Source organism: Helicoverpa armigera, chromosome 3, assembly GCF_030705265.1.
Source record: "Helicoverpa armigera isolate CAAS_96S chromosome 3, ASM3070526v1, whole genome shotgun sequence".
Lineage (NCBI taxonomy): Eukaryota > Metazoa > Arthropoda > Insecta > Lepidoptera > Noctuidae > Helicoverpa > Helicoverpa armigera.
The window spans coordinates 9,828,254-9,856,011 of NC_087122.1; the positions used below are offsets into that span (position 1 = coordinate 9,828,254).

The 27,758-nt window shown below is 40.8% G+C and overlaps 1 protein-coding gene across 1 annotated transcript; it reads right to left on the bottom strand.

Moving 5' to 3' along the window:
• Window positions 1-87: 87 nt before the first annotated feature.
• LOC110377759 (protein patched) lies at window positions 88-27,758 on the bottom strand. The gene is made up of 16 exons (XM_021336763.3): window positions 27,292-27,758; window positions 21,408-21,600; window positions 12,769-12,914; window positions 12,428-12,639; window positions 12,136-12,343; window positions 10,878-11,147; window positions 10,553-10,693; window positions 10,335-10,464; window positions 9,943-10,190; window positions 9,572-9,763; window positions 9,336-9,479; window positions 8,346-9,227; window positions 8,052-8,234; window positions 7,698-7,940; window positions 1,967-2,302; window positions 88-1,858 (listed from the first exon to the last, which is right to left on the bottom strand). The coding sequence occupies exons 1-16, from the start codon at window positions 27,442-27,444 to the stop codon at window positions 1,550-1,552; spliced, it is 3,990 nt and encodes a 1,329-aa protein (XP_021192438.3). The 5' UTR covers window positions 27,445-27,758; the 3' UTR covers window positions 88-1,549.

Consider the following 27,758-nt stretch of genomic DNA (forward strand, 5'->3'; position numbering starts at 1 on the left):
ATTCATTTCCATATCTACTTATAAACTGCCTGATCTAACTGACGGCTGTGTACTCCAAAGGTTAAGGTGAAATAAAAGATTATAATATGTTGTTTAAAAGTATTTTATTTTCTCAATACAGTCGACATTAACTTTTGTGTTAACAAAAACATTTCTTGTCACAAATATTACGGCATAATTAATTTAATTTTGTTGACAAATTATAACTTTCTATGATTTCAATTACATATAATTTTTTTCTTGTTTCAATATTTATAACTTAGTTATAATGTACTTGTTTCTGTAACAAACATGTCTTCATTTTCATAAGACCCATCTATGTAGACTTTTGTTCAAAAATATCAATATAAAATTCAAATACTCGTTGTATATAAATGCTACTTGATACTCATTAAAGAACACTGTCAAAAAATTATATTTTATCATTTGTTAATTTTTAAAAAATCCTACAAAAGTTAATAAACGCTTCCCTTTTAGTTACCACCTACAGTTTTTCGACAATATGTCAGTTAAAATTGTATAAAAATAAATGATACAAATGTAGCCAGCTGCCGCACGGGGGCGCTGCCTACGCACATAGTTAGCTACCACTACAGCTATATTTACACAATATCATTAAGTTATATAGGTACGTATAAATTAATATATGCTACTAAGTACTTTGCACAAAACGTTACAACGTAACACGTAACAACGTGAGGTCAGTATTCCTGTCGGCGACGCGACAATCGCCACGCATACACACAATACTGTGCTTTGATCTTTAAATGCAGTCTTCACAATTACTAAGTTTACCTAAAGATCACAACAATACAGTTAGGTATAAAACATAACTAAGTAATCTCATAAATAGCCGTCTAACCTACAGTTATAACTACCTAAATAATTTGTACAATTAATCTGAGATTTCCACAGATTTTCCTGGTGACAGAATAATTATAGACATACAAATAAATAATATTATAAATTAATAATATTTGACCACAGTCTTTAGAAGTATAAATGTAACAAAGAGTTTGGAGACAAATGGAAATGTCTTTAAAATAGGAACACACAAACAAATGTATAGATATCGTCTACAAATGATATTTGGTTTATACAGTAAAGAATTCACTAGCTTTGACACTGGAACACATCTATACTGAACCGCGAGATAGAAGTGCCAACTAGTGCCCGCTATGGAATGATTTCAGTACCATCCTGTATGTACTAACAGTTATGTTCTCGTTAGATACAAGCACTTCCATCATGCACCGAATTACAATATAGCCTCCACTACATCCATATGAAGAGTAAACTTAAAATTACTATTCTCATAATTACTGATTATAAGCGGCATTGCCAACCTTAACACATGTTTAACGAACGATTGCTCAGCTTATAAGACATAACTCCGTAACTTTAGGTAAAGATGTCAGATTCATTGATCAGATCATTACATACAGTATATTTAGTTGCATTCATGCAAGTATAACTAGTCGTCACAGCGTGTTGACACGGTGTGGATCGTTTATCAAGTGACACACAGTTTGGAACAGTCTCTGCGTCTTCAATGTCGTGAGGAGTCGCTTTCATGGCCGGAGTCTCGGCCGTTTTCTCTAGGTGAGGCGTGATGGTCCCTTTCATCTCTAAACCGGTCTCTACGATCCCGTTCCCTGGACCTGTCCCTTTCTCTATCTCTATCTCGGTCTCGGTCCCTATGTCGGTCTCTGTCTCGTTCCCGATCTCTGTCTCGGTCCCGGTCTCTCTCCCTATCGTCATCGCGATCCCTACGTCGATCATAGTAGTGGTAGGATCGCCTTGATTTCCTGTCGCTTGGTGTCACTACTTCAACTTTTATATTAGCTGTGGCCGTTACCTGTAAAGAAGTTATACGATTAGACATCAAATAATCATTATAATAAAATATTAAACTAATTTTGGATTCATATTTAATTTCAATGTCACTAAAGTAACCAACACCAACCTTAGTAGTAATAGCGCCTGGATGAGGTGTCTTCGAAGTGGGGGTCGATCGTCCAGATGCGGAGTCGCTGCCGTTATACGTAGTAGTCTCGACGACCACCTCAGGCTGTACAACAATGGACTGCATGGAAGACTGCACGGAGGGCGCAGAGGAGTGCCAGCTGGGGGGCTCCTCCGTGATGGTCGTAAGTGAGGGGGCAGAGGGCCGCGGGGCTGACTTGCCACCACGTCCACCCTTGTCGCTCCCGCCTGAACTTGAGCTAGACTTCCTTGGATGTATTGGTGAACTCTTAGGTGATGGCGTCGACAGTCTTTCAGGATGTTCTAGTGGACGAACCTAGTTACAAAAATATCATTGGTCAGAATTGTCATTAATTCTTTAACACTAAGATGTTCAACGAGTGAAATTAGTTATCAAATTAGAAAGAAAAAGAAAGAAAGAAAGAAAGAAAAATATTTTTATTGGCACAATACATACACAGTATATAACATAAATTAACAGTAAAATAAAAGTATCACCGAAAACAATTCAGATAAAAAATAAATAAAAAATAATAATAAAATAGGCTCAACATTTAAAAATATAATAATAAAAATTGTGCCAACAAGGTCACAGCTCAGCATATTGTCAAGTGACCACACTGTACAACAGTACTGGCCACCCGACGCTGGTTTTCAGCTGCAACCCACGAGTGTCGTACGCTCGAAATTATTAAAATCTACTGCTACCGATACCGTCTTAAAATTCACTCCTTATTCCAAGATTAATAATAGTTAGTAAATACATATCATAGATATTATTATATAATGATTAGTGTGTGTGTCAGTGAGTGTGAGTGTACCTAGTGTTTTATAGTTTTACACGTGCAGAAAGGACAAAAATAAGACAATATAAGCCACAACAAACAGCAGCCATACGAAGCCTGTAAAGGTTATATGGGAGAAGAGGTTATACAGACATTTTCATATCGTTTTTGATGCAGTAGTAGAAATTCTTTTAATTTCACCTTAAAAGTCACACTGCTTTTTGCTTTTTTAATGGGGGGTGGAATATTATTCCAACACTTTGTTGCTGCATAGCGAAAACTCCCCCTGAATGCTGCGGTCCTGTGTCTCGGGATAGAAAGTTGTGGAACACAATTCCTTCGTACTCTGCCAGTGTAACCATGTGTCCATTCAAGCTTATCATACAGATATAGGGGTGTGCGTGAATGTATGACACTAAACATTAAGCTGGCTAAGTGCAGTTTTCGTCGTGCATTCATTTTTAACAAGTTGCGTTTATTAAAAAATGGAGTAACGTGACTTCTAAATGGTATGTTGAAACAAAATCGCGCACATGCATTTTGAAGTCTCTGTATCATACGTTCCGTTTTGGATAGTAAGCGCGGGCCATACACAGAATCAACATAATTGAGCTTAGATAAAATCAAAGACTCAACAAGTAAAATACGCAAATCTTCAGACAGATAGGGACGCGCTTTGTAAATCACTTTTAGCCTGTAGAAACAATTTTGGATTGCCTCAGTGACATGTTTCTCAAAACGAAGGTCCGCGTCCATAATCAGACCCAGATTACGTGCCTCATAAACACGATCTATAGGTTCTCCCATTACTCTTATGCAGAAAGTGGCGGCGTTAATTGCGCTTAGCTGGGTATTAGTACCAAAAAGCATGTACTTAGTTTTTTGTGGGTTTAAGACCAAGGAATTGCGCTTGGACCAATTTACAATTCGCTCCAGGTCATCATGCAGGTCTTTCAGTGCTCTTTCGTACTCATGGGGTTTAAAGGAGATGTAAATTTGAGTATCATCCGCGTAAATGTGGTAACTACATTTTTTTATATTCGTCGTTATGTCAGCGCAATACAAATTAAATAATATAGGTCCGAGTACGGAACCTTGCGGCACGCCTCTACTAACCGAACGATAAGAAGAAACATCTATGGAACCGTCTGTATGTCGTATTTCTACGAACTGAGTGCGTCTGTTAAGGTAGCTATCGAACCATTTTACTGTGTCCACGTCAAAGCCATAAAAGTCATTTTAGATAGTAAAGAGGAATATTAATACAGTCAAAAGCACGGGAAAAGTCCAACAAAACCAACAGTGTGCACATCCCGTTGTCTTGTGCTGATAGAATATTATCTGTTACATCCAGAAGCGCAGTGGTAGTGCTACGGGCTTTCCTAAATCCGGATTGCATATCGGGCAGGATATTATTTTTCTCTAGGTAATCAACCAGTTGCGAAGAAACCACTTTTCCATAACCTTGGAGAGCACAGGCAAAATGCTAATCGGTCGTAGATCCTTAATATCTGCGGCATTAGGTATTTTAGGTAGTGGACGAATTTTTGCCAATTTCCACACCTCGGGAAAAGTTGCTATTTCAATAGATCTATTAATTATAGATGTTATACATTCTAATGTTGCAGGCAATGTCAAAATTACCATGTTTATATTAATATTATCACATCCCTCTGCGTTAGACTTAACACTATTCAGAATTCTCGCGATATTTGACTGCGTTGTAGGTTTTAAAGTAAAACTTGAGGAGTTGTGTCGCGAAAATTCGAAATAGGTCAGTTCAGAAAGACTGACTTCATCATTACCTGGCACATTTAAAAAGTGGTCACATATAGCATCTGGATTATTAAGATGCAACGGTAATTCAATGTCATTTTTAGGTGGAAGCAAAGTATTCTTTAAGTTTTTCCATAGCAATTTGGGGTCCCGTGCCTGATGGTTGATATTGTGCGTGAAATAAGCAGATTTCTCCCGATATAATGACACATTAACCAGAGACTTAAGCTCACTGTAGCAAGCTTTCTTGCCTTCAGTTTTATATTCCCGGTATTCGTCATTAGCCTCGTTCCTCAAGCGAATCATTAATTTAATGGTGTCAGTTATCCAAGGATAAGAACGCTCTCTTATAGTACATGTTTTCTTTGGTGCGTGAACATCAAATAACGCAACTAGAAATGAATTAAACGTATTAACCATTTCATTAACGTCACGTAATTCAGTTATAGCCTGCCAGTTGAAAAGATTCAAGTCTTGTTCAATTTCTTCCTTTGAAACTTGATTTAAAGGTCTATAACAGATTGTCTTAGGAAGTATTTTTGGTCTTTTGAAATTCATCTCACACGTCACGAGTGCGTGCGCACCCAAATCAGGTATAGCTTCCACAGCCACAGAGCGGGCCTTAACATTTGTGCAAATAACATCAATCAGTGTGTCTCCATGTACCGTGGTATGTGTCGGTGTAGTCACTAATTGTTTTAGGTTCATACAATCTAGAAAGGACTGTAACTTGCCTGTTTTTGGGTCAGAGTCATTTGTCAAGTTAATATTAAAATCGCCCATCAATATTATAAAGTCACACTGAGTTACACTATTTAATGAGCAAGATATGGCATCCAAAAATAAATCAACATCCTGCCAAGGCGGGCGGTATGCTGTGCCTATTGCGAGTTTAGCCCCACAAACGCTGAGCGTGAGCCACATTTGTTCCACAGAGGCATATAATGGATCAGTAGGATGCGTATGTCTACGCACAGTGAGACCGCGTTTGATATAGAAACCAACGCCTCCACCCCTGCCCCCCCTTACCGACAATGGTCGTGGTATATGGCGTAGTCTATATCCAGGAATCACGGGTGCACGCCCCTCTTCACCGACCCGCAACCAGGTCTCATTAATGGCCATGATGTCTACATCGCGCTGTAGCACAGCCACCGTAAGCTCATCGTGTTTAGTTCCCAAGGAGCCAGCATTCCAAAGCCCAACTTTGAGTAATTTTATTGTCATTTTATTTTTGCCCTTAAGACTGTAAATGTGTTATATAAATATATACAGATTTTGTGACGTGTAACTCTTAACATAAATATATTATAAATTAAATCAGAACAAAGAAAGCGATCAACACCGTGGGCTACATACAGTAATGGAAATACACAATAGTTAGAACCGACAGCAACAGCAAACATAACAATGCAACAGTACCTATAAGCAAATATGCGTGTACACACTAGGCAAATACAAAAATAAGTTATTTTGTGCACATACAATATCATAAAAATATCATTTAAAAACCTAAAAGTAGCAAAATTCACGAAACATATTGCAAAGCATTTAAACAAAGTTATAATTCTAATACACTGACAATATTCGAGAAGTACCATATAACTATAAATTCCGGTAATTATGTTAGAAGATGATAGCCAACTTATTTGACGGGGAAAAAACGTTCAATGTCGGATTGCATTCTAACTTGCACCACCGATTTGCCCTCTTCCTTGCGAGCAAGTATACGCCCATCTCTTGTCCACGAATATTTCCATCCGCAACGAGTCGCAGCCTGACGTGTCATGTAGAACAATTGCCTGTTAGATTTTGTCAGGCGCTCGTTCACATAGATCCGTTGTGATGCCCCGGCAACTCAATGTCAGCAGTGCATAGATTCCGACGAACACGCGCGGCGTTCAGGATACTGTCACGAGTAGTGCGCCTTGCCAACCTGGCAACAATAATGCGATGGCGAGAAGCATCCTCTCCCTCGACGCGGTCTCGCAGCACATTACCCACGCGCCTTACAAATACCACGTCACGCTCATCAAGCGACACGCCTAATTTAATGGCCAGGACGTTCAGTAGCTGGGTTGTGTTCTCCCCCTTAGTCTCCGGCACACCGGAAACTTGCACGTCATTGAGTAGCGACTCCTGCTCACGCTCATTGAGCTGCAGCTTAAGTTCACCAACAGTCGTTTCTAACTCTGCAAGACGAGGAGAGACCGTTTGCTCGATTTTTTCCTCCACCGTAGTAACTCGGACTTCCAGTGCGTCGACTCTGCCCATCAACTCCTCGCGGAACTCACGGACCTCAGTCCTTAACGCATTAACTTCGTTCCGAAGACAACGTATCTCTAAGGCAATTGAGAGTGAGTCTTCCAGGTTATCACGGCCTGGTGAATCACTCGCCATGCGTTTGTAAGCGCGAGATTGGGTATTTACATGCGTAACGTCAATCGCTGCTGGTGTAAAAGATGGGCAGACAGGTGTGTTGGTGTTATGGAGTGGTGTTTTAGCCCAACAAGAAGGACAAACCCAGTTTTCATTTGATTTAGCGGAGTCTGGTGTTACATATACGCAGACCGGGTGATAGTTTTTCTCACACCGTTTACATTTAATTGATCTGTTCGAAGATATATCTTCACTACAAACATCACAAATCATATTCATTTTGAATTATCGCAAAACAACGTTAGCGTTCGTGAACAAAGGCAGTGACTCAGCTAGCAAGCGGCACGGCGAGTACATGCGCCGAGTGAGTGGCGGTGCGTGATATATGAGCAAGCAGCGCAGCAATAGGCCGTACGTATGGAAGCGGCGGCGACAGCGATAGTGTGACCGGTAGACTGGACGGCGCGCGCGATGACTCACCTGTCACAAGCAGCTGATCACTGTTTATTAGATTTCGGTATCACTAAAAACAGCGATATCTTCGTAATCCGCTTTCGATTTAATTGAACAATATCACAGAGCACAGAACTTTGATCGAGCTTTAAACTTATGTAACTTTTGTCCATATAAGTACACTATAGACTTCTTCTATGAATTTTAAAGACGGAGAGCGTAAGTAGTAATGCACACACGAACGAGTCGAGCGAACGAATCTCTAATATTTTTTTAAAGCAGCCTTAATTAATAATTAAGGCTGCTTTAAAAACCAACCTCAGCGTTCGGTCCCAGAATAGCTAGTACAATTGGGAAGAACAGCAGTCCATCCACTAATCCCAGTAGAACTAGAGCTAGCAGTAGCCTCAAGAACAGTCTGGCAACGAAGCCAAACTCGCTGGTAGCCAGCATTGATGCAGCCAACGCGGCAGCCAGCGCGCCGTGTACCACCGGAGCCAACACCGACTCCAGGGCCAGGCACGCTCGCCGACGCCTACATCCAATCGATGTTACGAAAGCCTGGATAAAACAAAACACAAATTAGTACAAAAGCTCACAAGAAGAAAACAAATGACAGACAATGATAATCATGTTTTGAAAAATATGTAGGTGTATTATCAGTCAACTCACCAGACATAAATGCACAGTAAAGTGGACGCCCCGGCCAATGGCAAGGACTAGTAGAACAGCTGGCACGGCTGATAACTTGACTCCTAGCAGTGCCATGGTGCCCAATAACTGCAGCACTAATGTAGCCAACGCCAATGTTACCAGCACGGCTGCCCAGAAGTTCAGCAGCAATACCATTACAGCCTGCAAAAATGATGTCGGTTAGCCAACGTTATTTGTGTTCAGGTTTTGGACAAGCAGTATATTGTATGTAATTAAAGTCTATAATAATTATAATTGGTTAGGGAAACTTACCACAAAAACAGCAGCCAGAGCGCAGGCGAGGGCCAGGAGCAGCGATGTCCTCAAATACAAGTACTGCTCCCAAAATAGGAAAGGAATTCCAGATGGGAAATTAGACAATCCCTTTGCCTCGAATTTCAAACAAAGATCTCGGACAGACATTATTAGGGTCTTTATGTTTTCTGTATCACTTAAACCTGATAAGTAGAATGGCAGTTGTGTGTAGATCAGAGGTGAGGATTTTGGGATCTTTAATTCCACGTCTCCTGCGGAATGCGTCCATCTCTTTGGTTGGGGTTTTAAGTTTCCTTGTGAAGCCCCATACGCCAGGGCATCGTTCGTAGCCCATGCTGATAGATAATTATAGAACGCTTTCGGATTTATAATACCCTCCTTATCAACTAATCTGTGACCATTCTTGGTGTCGGTGGTAATTAGTGACTTGTCAATGGGATTGTCCACGTGTCCCGTCTGCACCATAAGTTTGTAAGCCAATATGCCCTCATCGCTTGCGTTCTTAAACCAGTACTCTTGCGTTATACATCCATTCTCCACATCCTTATCGTAAGCTGCCTGCAAGTCTAGAAGCCAGTCTCGGAACAAACTTAACCAAAACTTTGTAAGTCCGCCATTATCGTTCTTGATGATGTTTGGTATCCTAACAAACTGGTCGTGATATTCGTAGAGCAACTTCTGATTGGTGGGATATTCGAAGTCTCCTTGAGTGACTGCGTACATGCTGTAGAAGCCGAAGTATTTCTCTTGTCGATATAGGAATTCGTGTTCATCCGTGTTCTCTGGCACAATGTCTGTTAGATCTAGACCGTCTTTGACTTTCGTAGCTCCCCAAACACTCGCCAGAATAACTGCGATCAACGCTAACATTGATGTAACCTGGAAATAACGTTTTCATTAGAACTGTGGTCTGTGATACAATGATTATGTACTTCAAACAATATTTTCATGATATAAGGGGTAAGTTATATACTATGCCAAATATACCTTAACGGAAGGTCGCATGATGAACGGCGCATAATAGTTCTTTGCCCACTTGGTGAGCGACAGACTTAGGCAGCACGTCACCTGCGACTGGTCCCCCGTATCTTCAGGATCTAATGGTTGTCGCGTCGTATCTTTCCAATTAGTCTGTAATTAAAAACACATTTGTGAATTCCAGAAATTATTTTGAAGTTTCCAAAAACTTCGCAATATTAATCAGAGTATAGAGGTACACATACCTTATCAGTCTTTCCGCTCCTGCCCCGGGATCGGTCCCCAAGCTTCTTAGTTCTCTTAGGCATGGGACTCTCTGGCGTCAAGCAACATAGCAGGTCGGCTCTGGCTGCAGACCTCCGCCGAAGATCCAGAGAGATCATTGCAGGGAAGACAAGCAAGATTGAACCCAAGTTGAAGAGGAGGAGAATCGCAGCCTGGGAAGGATAAAACATTTTAATTTATAAACATAACATAACATTCTTATATACGACTAGGATGACAAAAAATATATCATCTGCAGGAATTTACATAAAAAGGCAAAGACTTTTAAGGACATATAGATAGCTTGTAATAAAAATTGATAAACGGAAAATACATATGAATGGAATCTTACCTGTAGGCAAAATACGCGCAGAGCAGGTATTGGCAGTAAAGCCGCTGCTAAGAAAGCGACGACGTTGCACAGTGAAGCCAGCAGTACGCTGAGGCCGCTCTTCTTCAGCACCAGGCCAGTTCGCTCCTCGCGCGGCACATCTCCCGCTTGCTCCACGTACGTGTGAGTGAGAAGGAACATGTCCTGCACGCCTAATCCGAGAGCTAGGAATGGAACTATCTGCGTGCTTGATGCGTTGAATGGTATACCTAGGGAACGAAATGTAACGGTAAGTTAAGACCACATTTTTTAAAAAGGACCAGAATAAATTTTGACATTAAATCATAGAAAAAGTGTTTGTTGCTAAGCTTGCGTGAAGAAAAAGTAAACCAAAATAAAATAAAAATAATCACCTAACAAAGCACAGAAGCCTAATCCAGCAGCTACACTGATGGAAAGTAGCAGAACTCCTGCTATACCCACGCCGGTTTGCGAGCGAACAGGGTCGCGCCACTGAATAAGTGTCACGGCTACATAAACTAACTGAAATAAACCAAATAAAAAAACATAAAAATAACGCCAACAAAACAAAATAAATAAACAAGCCAGTGAAAAAAATGAAAATTTTTACCATGAACATGTATCCCAACAAGATGTTCTTTAACGACAGTTCAGAGAATTTGCCCAGAATGTCGTTAAGTGTTGACGTCGAGAATGGGTAGAAACTATATGATGGCGACACCGACTCGGATGTTGTCATTTTTCGCACCTCCTGGAAATCAATTCCAAATAAGTATAAGATTTTTAGGATAATTCTCTATTATTAATCAATAATCTTCAGTATTTGTAACATCAAAAGACACAAAAGTAATTAAGACCAACTTTCGGTTGAAATGTCTTAATTTATAAATTAATTAATTTAGAAAATGGTGATTTTAATCATGTTTTATACTCACAGAAGCAAACTTCCTTTGCCATGAATCTAAGACTGCAGCGGCTTTCTCTTGCGTCCATCCAACATGGTGCACTTTGTAGTGGTCTGCCCAGTACTCGTACATCTCGCGCTCGCCCATCAGCTGCACCACCGTCTGCAGCGCCTTCGCACTCCTCAGGGCTGACGTGGAGTTCCTCGTGGCTCCACCCACTATCAGCTGTTCGGGCCACTGCATGTATGCTGCCGCGAAACCGTAGCACCCATGTGACAGCTCCGCAGCTACGTCTGGAACCTTCAAAACAACACACTGCTGTAGACATTTGTTTTTTCTATCAACGTTGTAAAATTATGTTTACTCAGACCTAATATTTGTAAACAACAACATCTATTGTATACTACAGAATGATGTACAGTTAACAAATTATACAAATTCCCGGAATGTCATTAACGTTGACAATGAGAAACAAAGTAAACTTTAAAATTTATGAGTTTTCCGTGGAAGTGCTCGCCTCCATCGGATGATGAGCATTATTGATATAATAGTGTCATTGTGACGGGCGATAGCTGCGGCAAACGAAGCCCATTGAAGCGTGTACAATGCGCCCGTATAATGCGGCGGTCCGGCTGCGCGGGCGCACCGAACAATGCGCGCCCGATCTGCGCCCGACCCTTCGCCGAACGTGGGTGGCGACAGACACTCAGCGAACGCACAAAAACCAAACCAATGCAATTGAGTACCACCACGAATGCACTATTTGTTAAAGAAAATGTGTTTACTTAAAGAACAATTGGACGAGCCGATTGATATGTTTCTTCTGATTCACGTTTTTATTGAAACAGTATAATTGATGAGCAGCAAGGGAAGGTTCGGTTGCGAAACGTATATTTGGTGATGATGTTATCACGTAGTTGGTAACATAACTTTCTCGTAGGGTGGAGCTCGCCGGCAGGTAGTCGCACCATCTGCCCGGCGGCGACCGCTTTCATCCTGCCTTATTACCGTTTCCAAAAATATTTTATTATTATGGAAAGTATTTAAAGTTTATGCGTTCGTCTCGATAAAGATATTTTATTTGTCGTGATCCTACACGCTTTATTTATGTGCCAGTAAAACTGTCGTAAATTGAAGTCTTCATAAAAGGACCGGGAGTTGTCGTAATGGTCCCTAATGTGTCTCTCACGTATCCGTAACAAATGACGCATACACAACAACTATACAAAGGAGATTAAACTGCCAGAAGTTTTGGGAACTATAAAGTATGAGGATTAGCGAAACTTACATTGCCTGTTTTCTTGTTGGGGGCTGTGTCTGGACAGTGGGCATCGGTGGGGTCGAGGCACGGCTTCTTCATGTAGGCGGAGGTGATGCCGGCTCTCTTCATGTACGCCTCCATCGTGCTGAATGGAAACTGAAACCTCAGCTTCCGCACTTCTTCTAACACCTCTTGGGGATGTAATTGAGTCCATACTAATTTATGTTGAAGACCTCTGTGAAAGACAGTTAACAATCATTTTAATGTTCAGAGACATCATAAGTAAACAGTTATTATTTTGAAAAGTAGAGGTACTTACGGGACGTAAATGGGGTAATCAGGTCCTAATAACTTGGATCCTTCCCAGAAGCAATCGAGGGGCGTAATGATCGCACATGGAATGATGTTGTCGATGATCTTCTCGATGTGGTAAGCTTCGAAGTCGGGTATGCTGGGGCTGTAGCACAAGTCTTTCAGCCTCCACTCTATGTCGTACATATGAACTGTGACTCGGGTTGCTGCGTGGACCACCTACGAAAAAAAATATATTTATAGAACTGATATATTAAGGGTAACTTAAAATTTCCGATAATTCTAAGCACAGATCTGCTCAGGACTTGATCATAGAGTGTATGTATTTATTTTGGAGTGAAAGATTACCTTTAGGTGTTCGAGCAGCGCTCCTGCGTGTAACAGTGACACGTCAGGATCCTTCGCAGTCTGTATGATGAGCTGATGCGTCGAGGAGTCAGCTTCTCCCAATGCCTTCGCTGTGTACTTTAGCTCGGCTTCTAATCTGCCACCCTCTGTCAACAAAGAAGTTGCATGTTACAAAATGTGTAAAGAAACGAGACCTTATTATAAGTATAACATGTCATCGTTTGATCCGCTCTGGAAAGCGACAGAGTATTAACATCAACATCAAATTAGCGCGCAATTTGCGAGTCCAGCAAAAACTCTTATTATGTATCGATGGAAAGGCAATTAACTTGCATTGAAGTATATTTTTCTTTATCGCGTGCTGGCCTCATATGTTCATTAAAATAAATCTTATGTTTAATGCGACACTCGTTACGAGCGGAGACCTCTTAATTTACGTATTCATATCCCTGTCGGTAACCTGTAGCGATAATTTTCTACAAGGTCATTTATATACATTCCTGCCGAGTATTTTGGTGTGAATAACAAATATTGTTGTCATTTATTTTTAGTTCATTTGCTATAAAACTTTTTATCTTACTCCAGTGTCAGACTAAATAAAAGTAAAAAACTAAACAAGATAACGCATAAGGAATAACCGAATAATAGCAACTATCAGATGACTTTTTATTATAAACAATAGTGGTAGTTTTTCTCACTAAGATAGTTAAAGCTAATGTGTGAAACATCCAAATATAGCCGGCACCCCTCTTGTACGCAGGTTAGCATTGTGGAGACGCCACATTAGTGCCGAGGGTCAAGGCAGGCGGCGCGACAACGCGATACTTAACACATACGACCAGTGATTTACTGCGCTCCTACCCGACGCCACTGTGCTCCAACTGTCACCAGTGAGCATCGTCGCCTGACACCCCTTAATTAGAAATAGTCAAAATTTATTTTAATTAAAACAGATGTTGAATCTTTCGACGACTATTTATTACATTCTTGACGTGATGTGATCTTATTTATTTTTGGGTGCAACATAAACCAAGTTAATTCACGTTTAAGTTAATCACGATGAGTTTGTATGCGAAGACTCAATAATTTCTAAATTGAAATAGGTTCGTGATTGTCGCATGTAAAGCCGGAGTCATTTCGCATGTTGTCAGCGAATCGGCGAGAGAATTCGTTCCAATTAACACCCGTCCCGCTGATTTATAAGCCGGTTTGTAACATTTTTTGTGCCGAATTAGGTGCACGACGTGTTAGAATAAAAAAAGGTTTGACAGCTTCGCTTAACCTTAAATTATCTTTCGAAGACACACTATATTATGTGGGTACTGGGTATAAAAAGTGTATTTATGTACTACAGAGTATAAATTTAGAATTCATCTGAGAATAATAATGAAAACAGCAGGATACTAATGAATGTTTGTGCACGCACTTTGTGTCCGCGTTCAGGAATTACACAACTTGGCGCGGAACATTGTTATTAAAGCCAAAAATATAAGTGGTGCAGTGTCTTTGAACGATCAAAATCGTAAACAACTTTCAGTTGCAATATAACTTCGAACAAAAAAGTTCAAAAGTTGTAACACGTCCACGGCAACTTCTATTCGAGAGTAGTTGGTAAGCGAGGGGCACTTGAAACAATCCCGTCGATCCCACATTGGGAACTATTTCTCACATGTGTTCCGTGGAACACTGAAACAGTGGCAGTTAACGCCCTCGCTCCTCGCTCGGAATGCTATTTTATTTTTGTAGCTAATTTATAGCGTGACCGGTGAATGTAGTGCATAGAAAGCGTTCACAACACAATGACTTAGCAATACGCAAATGAATAACGAAGCTATTTGCATAGCCCCAACTCCTCAAGCGTAATGACTTATTCCTAGCGGCTAATAGTAGGGTCAGTGTAACAATTTCACGCCTGTTACCTTTAATATGCACTGAGCTATTAACACCTATACACCTACTTTCATAAGTGCCATAATTGTGAGTTAGTGTGGATAACAATAGTAAATTAAGTTTAAACAATACTACTTTGGTCTAATAATCAACAAGTTTCTGAAAAACTTTACATTAAGTGCCTTAGCTTTAAATATGTAGACAGCCCTTTAGTATCAGTATACTACACTAAGCTAGGCTAGGAATAGTGCCGTGGTTACGCGGCTAGTGTCGCAATGGCAGTAATGTTAATGTTCGACCACCTGACAGTCGCCAGTCATTTGTTCACAGCTACAGATATTCTACTAACGCTAATGTCATCAGCATTTCGCAGAACACTTTGTATGCAAATGAGCTTAATAAGCATAAAATTACAAAATGAATATGAACAAAAAATCTTATAAAAACAAAGTCGTGCTGTGTTACCTGTATTTATGAGGTTGTACCAGTTAGCATAAGTACGTTCAGATCAATAAGAATTCTGCAAGTATTTTATAATATCGGTAACATGTACTACCCAATGATAAGTTTATGAAATGCTTTACATAAGAACCACTAATATGTACGATCGTAAAGATACAGATTTGAGGGACTTTGAAGATATTTACCATAATCTGATGTTACAAAGAAACTTAAACTACAATTCTACTAATAAATACGATCCCTTTTGGGCTTTCAAGAGGAACGGACAGTAAAGAATAAACTTTTTCTGTTCAAAAATAAACTGCGTGAAGTGATGTCTTCTCCAGAGTTCAGGTAGAGGAATTTCGAAAATGTTTTATGTTCGTGACACAACGCTAATGGTTGCGTGTTTATGTGTACAATTGGTGATGCTTAAAGTTTTATATTTTTATTTATATTAAACCAAAGTATTCATTGAATGTATACATGAGCATGAAGATTATTTCAATGCAAACAACGTCGTAGCTGAATTTCTCCGGCATTCCGGACAGTGCAAAACAGGCTCTAAATCAATCAGTTGGCTCAAAATAAAAACAACAACTATATTACTCGTGCTAGGAATAATCTGGAATATTCCAGCCTTCCTCGCTCATAAGCTCATGTAAGTTTAACTTAGCCAACAAACCCACATAAAATGTAAGCGTCAGTTAAAACTATCGACGTAGAAAAATCAACATTGGAAGTGTCGTACTGTCGTTCCAAGTGAAGGGCGCGGGCGTTCGTTTCGTAATCATTCAGGCTAAACATAGCACTCGTGCCGGATATTAGGGATTATCATAAAGCAAGTGGAATGGAATCGAGCGTGGTGTCGAGATGGCGTGGTGGGCCGGTGGGCCGGTGGGCCGCTGGGCCGCACAGGGCGCCTCTATTTTAACACCTACCGGGCCGTGGGCGCGATTTACGACTCCGCATGCCACGCTTATGTTGGATCGCGTCAGCCTGGATTAAGTATCAGTATCGATGTTCATAGCCAAGTGCTCACATTGTAGCAAAACTAAGTCGAAGTTCGAACGACTGTGGAAACTACCGAGCCGCTGTTTCTTTCTATCGTCGAATATAGACTTCAAACCCCTGACTTCTGATTCCTCAGAATTTAAATCCAGTCCTCATTCAGGACATCATAAAAAACTTTCGAAGAAAGACGATTTCTGATACAAATATAATAACGCCATAGGGCGGGCAGTGAGCACGGAAACATCGCAAGGTCACGCAGGGTTATCGCGTCTGTCTGCCAGAGTACAGCTTTCACACTCACCGCGGCGTATCGCGCGTTATCGGCCGAGCAGCAGCGGGGGCGGTGTCTTTATACAGTTTAGCTACACTTGCGCTTATCGCACAGCGTACATACTTATTGCATAACATAACAATCAGCTCATCTGACAACACAATGCGTAATGACCGCTTGAATGGTAACTAAATCTGTCAATGTACGCTGACAATAATCAATGTGAATCTCAAACCTTTTATTGCATTCTGGATGCGTGTGCGTCGATAATCACAACATTTCTACTCGATGTGGTAGCGGACGAGCACCGCGGACAATTGCAATGAATGACGTCGCGGACGCTCCGAGGACGAGGGGAGTGCGGCGGTACGTGCGCTCGCGCATGTGGTTGTGGCCACCCGCGCGCCGCCGTGCCGAGCCCGTGTGGTCCGGCCCCCGCCCCGCGCGCCCCCGCTGGCCCTCTATGCAAATTAGCCAGAGCGTAGACAACAGATGGATGGCGGAATAAACAAACCGCGTCCTTTGCGGCCGGCGTGAGCGGTCGCACAGCCATGACGCGACTTTGTTAGCGCACGCTCTCCGAACCTTTAATTGACACATCAAGTGCGACACACAAGCATTTCCATACTGAAGAACTGGTTCCAAAGCTTTCTACCCGTACGAATGTAGATGTCTAGTGACTTCTATGTTACATCAAACGAAAGATTTGTACAAGAGAAATCTGTAACATTTCGGTCATGGTCGCTAAATCGATCGAGCTTGAGGCCGGTTTTTGGACAAAAACTAGTCGTATTTAGAAGTTCCATAGCGAGTACGAGCGAGGGTCGAGCGAGTGCGGTGCGGTGCGGTGGCGTGGTCGCGCGTGTTATCAACCGACAGATTATACCACGCTGTATTATGTATCAGTTACAAATAACACGTGTGCCACATCTCATTTGACATTCGAACCACACTGACTTAACTACGTAACTGCATCTACGAGGCCCCTCGAACATTTACAGCCTACTTTAGCCGGCTATACATGAATATAGCCTTATGCCACTATCTCTGTTTATTGGCATGGGATGCACTTGAGTGTTTACTTAAGCTTAGTAGGTCGAGTGTGGTTTACCATATGTTACAATACGTTTTACGTGGCACTGTAACTTAACAATATTTTTTTTGTTCTTTTCATACCCAAATAGACGCTTTTGTAGTATCATTTAGAATATTATAATTTCTAGTGATTTTAATTCTCATAAAAGAGAGCTAAGACAATACTTTTTTGCAGTTCACAATTTAATTACGGAGCAGGTAAACTGTTTTTCAATTGTCTAGCAAGCAGAATAGGTACCGTAAGTCCTTTCAAGTTCCGCAAATAATAGGTAGTATAATGATTCTCTACGCTGCACAAGTAAACACCAGTTTACATAGAACTCGACCACATCCCATGGTCAATAGAACAGAGGTTCAGGCTCAGGTTAGAAGGGGCCGGCGTACAATGGGCGAGCGTGGCGCGCAGCGAGGCGTCTTCACACAAAAGCGGCCGGACAATCAGATCCCTCGTTTTTTGTGAGTCAATAGAAATGTTATACATTTTTTTAGTTTTATTGGTCGTAATTTTACGTAGGGATATTTACGGGCGGCCGCGGGCCACCTAATTAAGTTGTTAGGCGACTCGGGACCTTCGGCATTGTTTAACTGTGCCGGCTTTGTTCCGCGATAACGTCTGGGAGGCAGTTACCTTTCGATGTGTTTGTATTGTTTGGACAGTAGCCGACGATTTAATATAAATTGACATTTCAATCGCATTATTCAGAGAAAAGGCTTAAGATTTATAAATTTGATAAAAATCATCGTGAAGTGGGTACAAGGCTTTAAATCTTTGGTAACATCGCGAATAAAGTTTCGTTATCTGTGTGGTGGTGTTGTGCCGGTGTCGAAGCAGGTGCTTCAATAAAATCGTTCGCTTCCTTTTTGTACGTCCGCCCTTTTGCGAGTTTTTTTTAAAATACCTTTCCTGTTGATTTTTGTGCGAGGACGCAAAGCTTTTAGAGCCTTATCATTCGGGAAAAAAATTGTGGAAAGTACATAAACAATTTATAAAAAATTATCATCATAATACAACTGATTTATTTACGTATAACTAATAATCACTAGGTAATATTTAAACCTAACTGCAATAGTTGTACGTAATCACTAAAATACTGGCCAAAGCCTGGGAACTTTATCTAAATATGATATAAGTACTTGATACAGCTTTATCTCCGTGATCAAGTACACCTTCCACGGGATGTTGCAATCACGGAAGTTGCACTCGCGCCTCTTCCTTCCAACCTATTTCGTGACGTCACACACCAATTAAAAAATACTCTTCGAAAAATAAACTAGTCGATTAATGTGTACCATTTCTTACATTCATAAACCTGAGACCACCCAACGTTGTAAAGGGTCGAAATGAAGAAAAAAAGTTCAGTTATTTACTGCTATGCATCCTTTTTGGTTTTGAAAGACGCTTCCAAGAGTTTTAATTGTTTTAAAAAGCGCTCTTATTCCAAAGTTTTCACAATGCAGTATTGTTATATCACTGTTACAGTTTCGTGTATCATCAACATGGTTGTTACGCCCATTCGCAATCGTAAACGTCAGCTGTTTATACTCCTTACTAAAGACGGAACATTTTACGACTGTTATCTTAATTTCTTATTTTATTCGCGTTGTATTAATAACATTTTTCCTCGTGTCAATAAAATCGTCTCTGATTTAACCACTTTCAGATATCATGATTGAAGTACCACTTATGAACCGTCGTTTCTTTCATCGGAATTAATTGTTTGAGCTGAGTAAATAATTCGCATTGCTGGGTTATTATAAGGAGACTTTATAATAACATCCTGGTGACAGCGCAGGACGCTGTACGTGCCATATCAATTAAATGGATTAACGAGCTTTACATCAAAGAAGTTGAAAGCAAACGCTGGTAGATAATAAATAGTAAAGTTTAATGGTGGAATGTGTCCATAAGAGATACTTGGTGTTCGGGCGCGCATGCGCGGAGCTCACGTCTTGTCGCTGTTCCGGGATCATAATAAACGTATGCATCTTAAAACATAAATTTTAAACCTTTGAGGATTTAAAATCTTGCACATGAAGTTTAAAACATTGGCTATTCTTCTTTACTTTCTATTCTTTGAAGGTAAATAACAGCTTAAGATGAGTAACTTTGTAAGGAACTTTGGAATAAAACTTAATGTATTTCCTTCATTCAAGTTTATACGGTGAAAGTCGTATGAAGGCTTCCAATAAAACAGAAATACAAACATTACTAAAAGATTAACAATTTAATAGCATGGAGACATCAGAACTGACAAATAAAAGTAAATAAAAACAAGTTGAAGTGCGACGCGATATTTTACAGCAATGCGATAAAACCATAAAACGATCAATTAATTGCTATTGAACGACTATATGACTTAATTCTGTTTAGTTTATTGTTTCATTTAATTGAACGCTTTTGAAAACTTTTATACAAGTCATAAGGGACGATATTTCTCACGAAGAAACTTTAGAACTGAATGTTCGGAATGCCACAAGCTTATTTCTTAATTAAACCGTATGTTGAAGGCAGCTATTTTTTTCAAAGAAGTGGCTAGGATTTTCTTCGAAATATTTAGTATTATAATAAGAAGCTATCCAACCCGGAAAGTGAATAAACTACACGCCTGTCCCCACATCAATAAAAGATTGTTAGGTAAATTAATAATTCACGGCAATGAATATAAATCAAGCAAGTACGTGCAACGATCGTACGTGGACGGAGTGCGAAATGTCACCGGTGGATGCCGACAATGTTTATTATCCATTTCTTTCTTTTTCGGACATTTTATTGTCGAAATGATTGATTAAATAACTGAAGAAACTAATGTTCTTTAGCTCGTAAAAAAGGCTACGCCGCTACGCTGCGTTACGACGTAGATAAGATAATGGTAATATTTACCAATTGCACAAACATTATTTGAGATAATAAGAAATGGGATTTGGACAGTAGGTAACAGGACAATATCCCTGGCAGATAAGAATATGAAATCACAAATTGGTGCAATTTACTTTTCATTGTCGCCCTTCAATTGTTCGCTACGAGATTTTGCTACGAATAAATCACATCAATCACATTTTTCGTAGTCGTAAAAGGTTTTGGTTATTTTTTAATTGTTTTTTGAGAGTTGATCGATGAAAAGATAGTATCTGTCAGGATTTAAACTTCAAATACAGTCTCGTCTAAGAGAACGGCATATTGCACCTTATAGCTACGACATGGTATTATTAGGAAGATATTTATTTTTATTTATTTATTTAAATCAGGCATCAAGGCGAAAAAGTTCGAATTGTTATTTATTGGTTTCCTATATCTTTTCCTGTTTCAAATGAACATGTCTCCTTACCATTTAACCATTAAGGCAATATTTACATTTCAAAATCACAATCGTCTGTTTGCTACGCCGTAGCAGAATGTTAAACGTTAACTAAACAACTGAATACGAATAAAAACAATAAAGTAATATTGAATTATGAATATTTGACCGCACACTGCTACTTATTGCATATATGTATAAGAGTTATTGAGGCAAAGCCAATTGAACAATACAACATTCTAATGAGTTTATTGGAAACGTTTACCATTCAAAAATATATGTAAATAACATTACATCTAAACACAATGCGAAGACATTGAAATACAATTAGACTAAATCGAGTGGCGTACCGGACGCAAATGCCCATTCAGATTGTTGATTGACGAATTTAAATTCAAGTTTAGAGCGCGTATAAGGGCGCTTACGGACCGCGGCGCGCTGTGTAGTGGCGGCGAGCATGCCGCGCATGTCCGCGCAGACGGAAGCGGCAACACAGACGCGCCTGTCACCTGCATTGGTATTCCACAAGATGCACAATGTGCCACAATGTCTCTATCGTGATGTGCCTCACCCCTACAACGTACACGACCAATAAAGATCAGAGATACACTGTAAAGTACAATTTAACGTACCTTGAACCCAGAGTTGGTCGACCCTTGAGTGTATCTGCGCGGATTTCAAGCCGACACAGAATGTAGACAGCACGAGTATAGCCACGAAAAGAACTTTTCCTGCGTCGCCTTGTAGGAAGCAGCCGAGGATGAACAACTGTTCCTGCAGCCACGCGCGGATCCACAGCGACGTGCGCCCGCCCTCGATGTTGCCCTGCAGAACAACAAACAAATGTCAATACACCATTCTGATCTAATATTAATCATCTGTGTTTTTTGTTAAATAAGAATCAGAGGCAGTAGTCAGGATCGACAGAACAGTAGCAGCCATAAATGCTGTGTCACCGGCCAAACATGTCGGTTTATGAATGTTCCGATGTTATATCAATAAGCACACAGATTATGAGATCGCTTTGGCGGTAGATATAATAACATTGAACTCTTTAAACGTCGAAATAATTTCTGAGTTGATTGTGATTAATGAGAGTGGGCTGGGCGGCAGTCGGGCGGCAGTGGCGCCGCTCGCCCGCACCACATCGTCCGACACACTCCGAATCTCGTGAAGCGCTTACTAATTGCATAATAATAACTCAATCGACGTCTCGTGTTGAACGCAGCGATTAAGCGATCAAGGGTACGTTTGCCCTTTAGTAATGGCCATTTCGATAAGACGTCGAACGGTAATGTAGAAATAATTAGCAGTTTCATATTTAATTTACCTACTTTCTTAATATGATATTAATTTCCTCTGTGTCTCGACAAAGGGTAAGGTTATTAACCAAAACAATCATTTAACATACCTACAGGCCAGCATAAACCCATATATTTTATAAAGACTATACCTATAAGATTAAGAAAAAATCTTCATTATTTTACCTAAACACGCTACAAATCGTATAAGCACCGGATACCGGAACCGTAACATCATTAAATATTGCAGCAATCAAAACATCATTAGTGATTTCAGCAAGTTGCAGGCGCTTAATGCTCAATCATCCTGATTTACTGCAGTCGGTGAGTTCGCTGAACTGCCCGATATTTCCCACCGAATCGTGTTGTTTAGCTTCCGAGCGTAAATAAATAAATCGTAGCAGCAATAATGGCAGATACAGTGGAGAGTCGTAGAACGGTCCGGGCACGGTGCGGGCGAACGGGCGAGGTGAATGTCGGGCGCGCTGGGTGGGCGTGACGTCACGGCCGGAATGCGCCCGCGCCGCCCGCGCCCCGCGCCCCGCGCCCCGCCGCCCGCGACCCACGTGGAGCGTACGCAACACGCTACCACGCCGCAACACCACCACCACCCAACACTGCTTCATTCATGCACCAAATTTGGTACACATATGCATAACATGCACCGAGGTAACAGCTCCGAGTGCAATTGTACCTGTCTCATTCAAACAGCAACGAGAAACCATGCTATGGTCGCACACGTAAACTGCTGACGCAAGTACTACGGGATTATTTACAATGTGTAATCCGCGATGCGCCGGCGCCGGCGACCGCGCTTCCTGCAGATAAGAGTTTGGCCCACTAGTAGCACGTTCTCACGATCTCGGCTCCCAGCGAGCATCAAATCAGATCGCTGTGAAGGCTACACTACCCGACGCTTTGTCACTACTTGATACGGCTATACGATTTCTGTATAATTTGCTATTTATTAATAAACTCTTACATAAACAACTCTTTATCATACTACAGGAAACTGTTCTGAGATAATTTTAGTGATGAATACCGAGCGATAGGCCGTACGATAATATGCAAGTACTCGCCGGCTGACTTTGTTTCTTATCTGAGGTCAAACGCGGTGTAATAATTGTCTCAATTTAATTACTCCATAAAGTGTCTCAAAATAGTGATATTCAGTTATTGTCAAATTTATCTGGTGGCCCACACACGAGTGAGTTTTCGTTTGGTAATTAAATGTTCAAACTGCTACGAAATATTAATATTAATCTTGAATGAATTACGCAATAAACTATGGTCTTAAGTTCCAAATATAAATCAAAGTTAATCTTTCAAACAAAACTTGAAGAGCAACTTTGCCTTTTAGATGCTTGAGGAATATTGTTCATATTGTTATGGTTGAAATTGCATCTAAAAACACGTGAGGAATGTGCGCCATATCCCAGCGAGTGCGGGCGATGCATCATTCAAATCTGTCATGTCGGAGTTATCAATCGAGCGAGCTGAGAGTGAACACGAGCAGAGTGAGTGCTGTGATTGGCGGGATCCCGACATCCTGTGCGGCATCGACGTGCACCCATCACGCGGCTCCCTACATCTGCATATAATGGCCCGTGGGTGTCGCCCATCATCCCATTACAATACACGAGCCTGTGTTTCAAACTTTCCATCAACAATAAACGCCTTTTTAGATTTCACAATAATAAACTTACGGCGATGTAAAACAAAAGGTTAAGAACAGTACCTACTTAAACTTTTCTCTAGAAAGTTCGCTCATTCCTTTTAAGAGATTCTGATAGACTCGAAGTTACTTAACGTTGTCTAAAACAGTTCTTTAATGAGTTAAGCAATCCAGCTAACTGTAAGTCGTGCTAAAATATTGCCCATAATAGGAAACCTTAATTAACATAATAATGACTGCTTCTATCATTAATGTGTTTTGCGCTTTCGTACTCACGGAAATCATATGATTCGTGTGTGTGAATAAAAGAGGCGAGAGAAAAACAAAGCCATTTATAAGATAAAAAGAAATTTTATGACATGTTTTATCGCTTCCAGGCTACATTGTATAGTGTGCATGTATGATTAAAGATTCGAATGGCCCTCGTCAAGGACATCACGTTTGGCCAATTGTCCAGCCGGCCACCGGCGGCGCGCACTTGCCAATGCCACTGAATGTCAATGACATTCTTAAATTCTTTACGTAATTCTACGCACATATCAGACTAGGAGACATCAAAGAGCCTCATTCTTCAGTACTAGGAAAACTGCTTTTGTGTTATCGTCCACATATCACGTAGTACTAAATATTCATAATGTGCGAGAATTTTATGAAAGACCGAAACAAACAAGAAATGTTTGAGATTTTTTGGGATAGCATTGTATTACATAGTCCCACATAATGGTGACTGGACCAAAGAACATTCGAGGGTCAAATCAAACTCATGAAATCAACTGCTAGTTAAAATCACATAAGTTACTGTACCTACTTAATAGAATTTTCTCTCTAACATACAATTGATATGATAAATCAGAGCACCAGCTGTGAATTACACAATCCTTCTGAGACAACGTCTCTTATTTCCTGTACTATGATCATCTGCATATTATAGCAACGACGAAACTGTTCAAATAACTGGTCCCTAATCCATAATATTTTAGATTCTTTAATTTCCCATAACGTTTAAGTTATATTAGAAAGACGTTTTGAAATCGAGTCAAAGTTGTATCGCAATATAAGTTGCCCTCGATTGAGAAACATGGACTATCGCTTGACAAGTTACTATAACCATGTAAGTTAGTATTTGCAAATCAATAGTGGAGAGATTTGTTCAATGTCAATCCTGAGCGGAAAGCATTCAATAACATCGAGAAAGTTGCCAAGTTAGGTGGACCACGTAACCGGTTCCAGCGGCCATGTGATAGCGATAACATCGGTAAAGCACTAGGTTAATAGTTAAGATCGGAAGATAGAAAATATCTGGGCGCATCTGTCGGAATTCTGGAGCCATTCCAGATATGCGGTGTTAATCAAATTCGTTAATCGAAGAAGTTTGTAAGATTCTTTTGATGATCCGCTTGTCGATTGGGAAGAACTTCCAAATTCTTTTGGGGACAGGGAATCAACGCATTCCATAGTATGGAAGATATAAGTTTTTGCGAGCCATATGCGGAGATCTTCAGGAATAAGTACTGATTTTCAAATCTGGTCATAAAATACTTTCCCTACATCTGACATCGATGCGGAACCAGAAAGTTCCATTTACACTTGACTGGCTGCTAAAACAAGGGGAAAAACACCTGGTGTTGTAAAGCTACTGAGACGGAGGCAACGGTCAGTGATGGGGAAAATTGCAGAGTGCAATGATGTGTGTAAGCCACGTGTTGTGGCGCCCCGCATAATGCATACCGTAATCTGATATCAAGATTGCTGCCACCACATGCATTTCATAGTCTAGCAAACAATTCTTCCCATCCACTCGAAATTAGACATCCTTATAAGGTTCCACCAAATCGTCTGCACAAAAAGCTACATTGGCAAGATTTAAGACTGCCTTAAAAACCATGTTTGGACCAATACATAATGAGCAGGTCGTCCCGAAAGACGCACCTTTAAAAATTGTGGATGTACAATCATTTATAGGTCTCCAACGCAGCTGCCGACCGCCTGTGAACGCAATGTTTGGACGAAGACAGACGATATGTGGGAAAAACTAGTGGAAAAGAGATGGAATGTAAACCTTAAAGAAAGGGAAAGAAACTGCCCCTTTGCTACGAAGGAAAGAGATATAAGATCGGAAACCACAAGATGTCTCAATTCCACGAGGCGAGCTCTGTGCGGTCTTGTCAGACATAAAACTTCGTAGAATAGCATTCTTTTATTTTTATATTGAGGAAGCAGTTATGTAATTTAAATGTTTGTTCATAACTTGAGAGGAGTTTTAATATCTATTTAGATTCAAATATTGGAAATTAAATTAGGTTGATGATATTCTAATCACAATTGTGTAAATGTTACGATTGATTTAGTCCATTAAGGCTTCATATCAATATTGATGAAAAGGAAACCTAATTAATTACTTCATATAATTTCCGATTATTCGTTTGACCGAACGTTTGATTAATCCATTCCAAAACAAACATGGTATTGAAAAATAATAAGGCTGTATATGTTAGGTTAGTGTGCGCGGGTGCGGGCCGCGTTGATGTCTCTATCGGCGCCGATGCTCTGCGCGTGCGCAGCCCCCCGCGCGCCTTGCTCCCACTGCGCCTTAATTGCTTCATCTTGCATACGACCGACCAAGTTCCTACATTATAAGTAACTACATATCCACTAAAGGTACGATACATTAACCTTACCACAGTGTACAGCTGTTTTTATGTTTTCTTTAAATGTTTACTATGGATGTAGCTACGAAAATTTAACTATTGGTAATGATTTTGGGAAACGTTTTTAATATTTTAGACCGTATTTGTGAAAAAAAGGCGTCTTGAAAATTGTTTCACTGAAGGAAAAATATATAAAATCTGCAGATACTTGAGCTAAGAGGGACTGTAGTGTTCTGTGTTCTGTAGATATTCTCTAGAGACATTTCAGAGTGGAAGTTTCGCGAATGTCGCTGGCAGGGGTGCGGACCACCGCGGGGCGTGCGTGCGGCCTTCTAGGAAAGCGCTACCTTCCCCGAACCCGTCTGCCACTGTGGTATGTTACACGACGTGCCTACACCTCCACAATTGCAAGGATTTCTATAAAAACTTTAGTCTTTAATTCTATTTGTTTAGAGCTTAGAGGATCGCAGGAGGCGTTAATATACCTATGTCTTATGTTATTTTTTTATGGAACAGAAGACTGTCTAATGACCATAATTTAGCCTATTTATTCTAATTCCTCGAGAGGAGAAGTAACCAAGTTGGGATAGCCACTTGTTGTTATTATTGTTGTTACTTTGCTCAGCACTTGAGTTATTAGTTATTAAACTTAATGATACACGCCACACTATAAGTTTGATAATGTCGTCTTCTTAATAAGTAGGTAGCCTAGATGTTTTCATTACAAAATACGCGCGGCCTTGATAGTACGCACAGTTACCGCTAGTCGGCGCCACCGCTTTGCGCTGCCGCGTTCCTTAACGCGATTGGCATTCGCAGAAAAACAATCACACGTGCAATATGACAATTGAAACTCAACACTGAACTGTTGTGTATGTAGTGAACACTGCACCTTTTCAAGTTCGGAGAGCGCTAAGGCAGCGTCCACCCAGCTGGTACGGATGTACAGGTCGGCGCTGTGGCGCGCCTCGGCGGCGGAGGGGCTCTCGTGCGCGGCGGCCGCTATCCGAGGATTCGCAGGAGCCTCGGAATCGGGAGCCACCATGATCTCGGGGCCAGGCTTGTCACCAGTATCCTCATGAAGACGGCCGGGGTCCGTCTGGCGGCGCACGCTGTCATATCACTCGCCGCCACATAACCACACACTTGTACACCAGAATTCGTCACTTCTATCTATCACTTTACCGTACGAAACACGGAACGATACCGAGTTTCATAACAAAAATGACGTCGCGTTCGCGTGTTGACAGCGGCACGGCTCGGGCAATACTGATTCGAGCTTCGAATGCGTACACTGAATGTTTGTTGAGCCGCCATCATGATTCGAGCGATTATGTTGCCGTCTTGGGACCGAAGCCG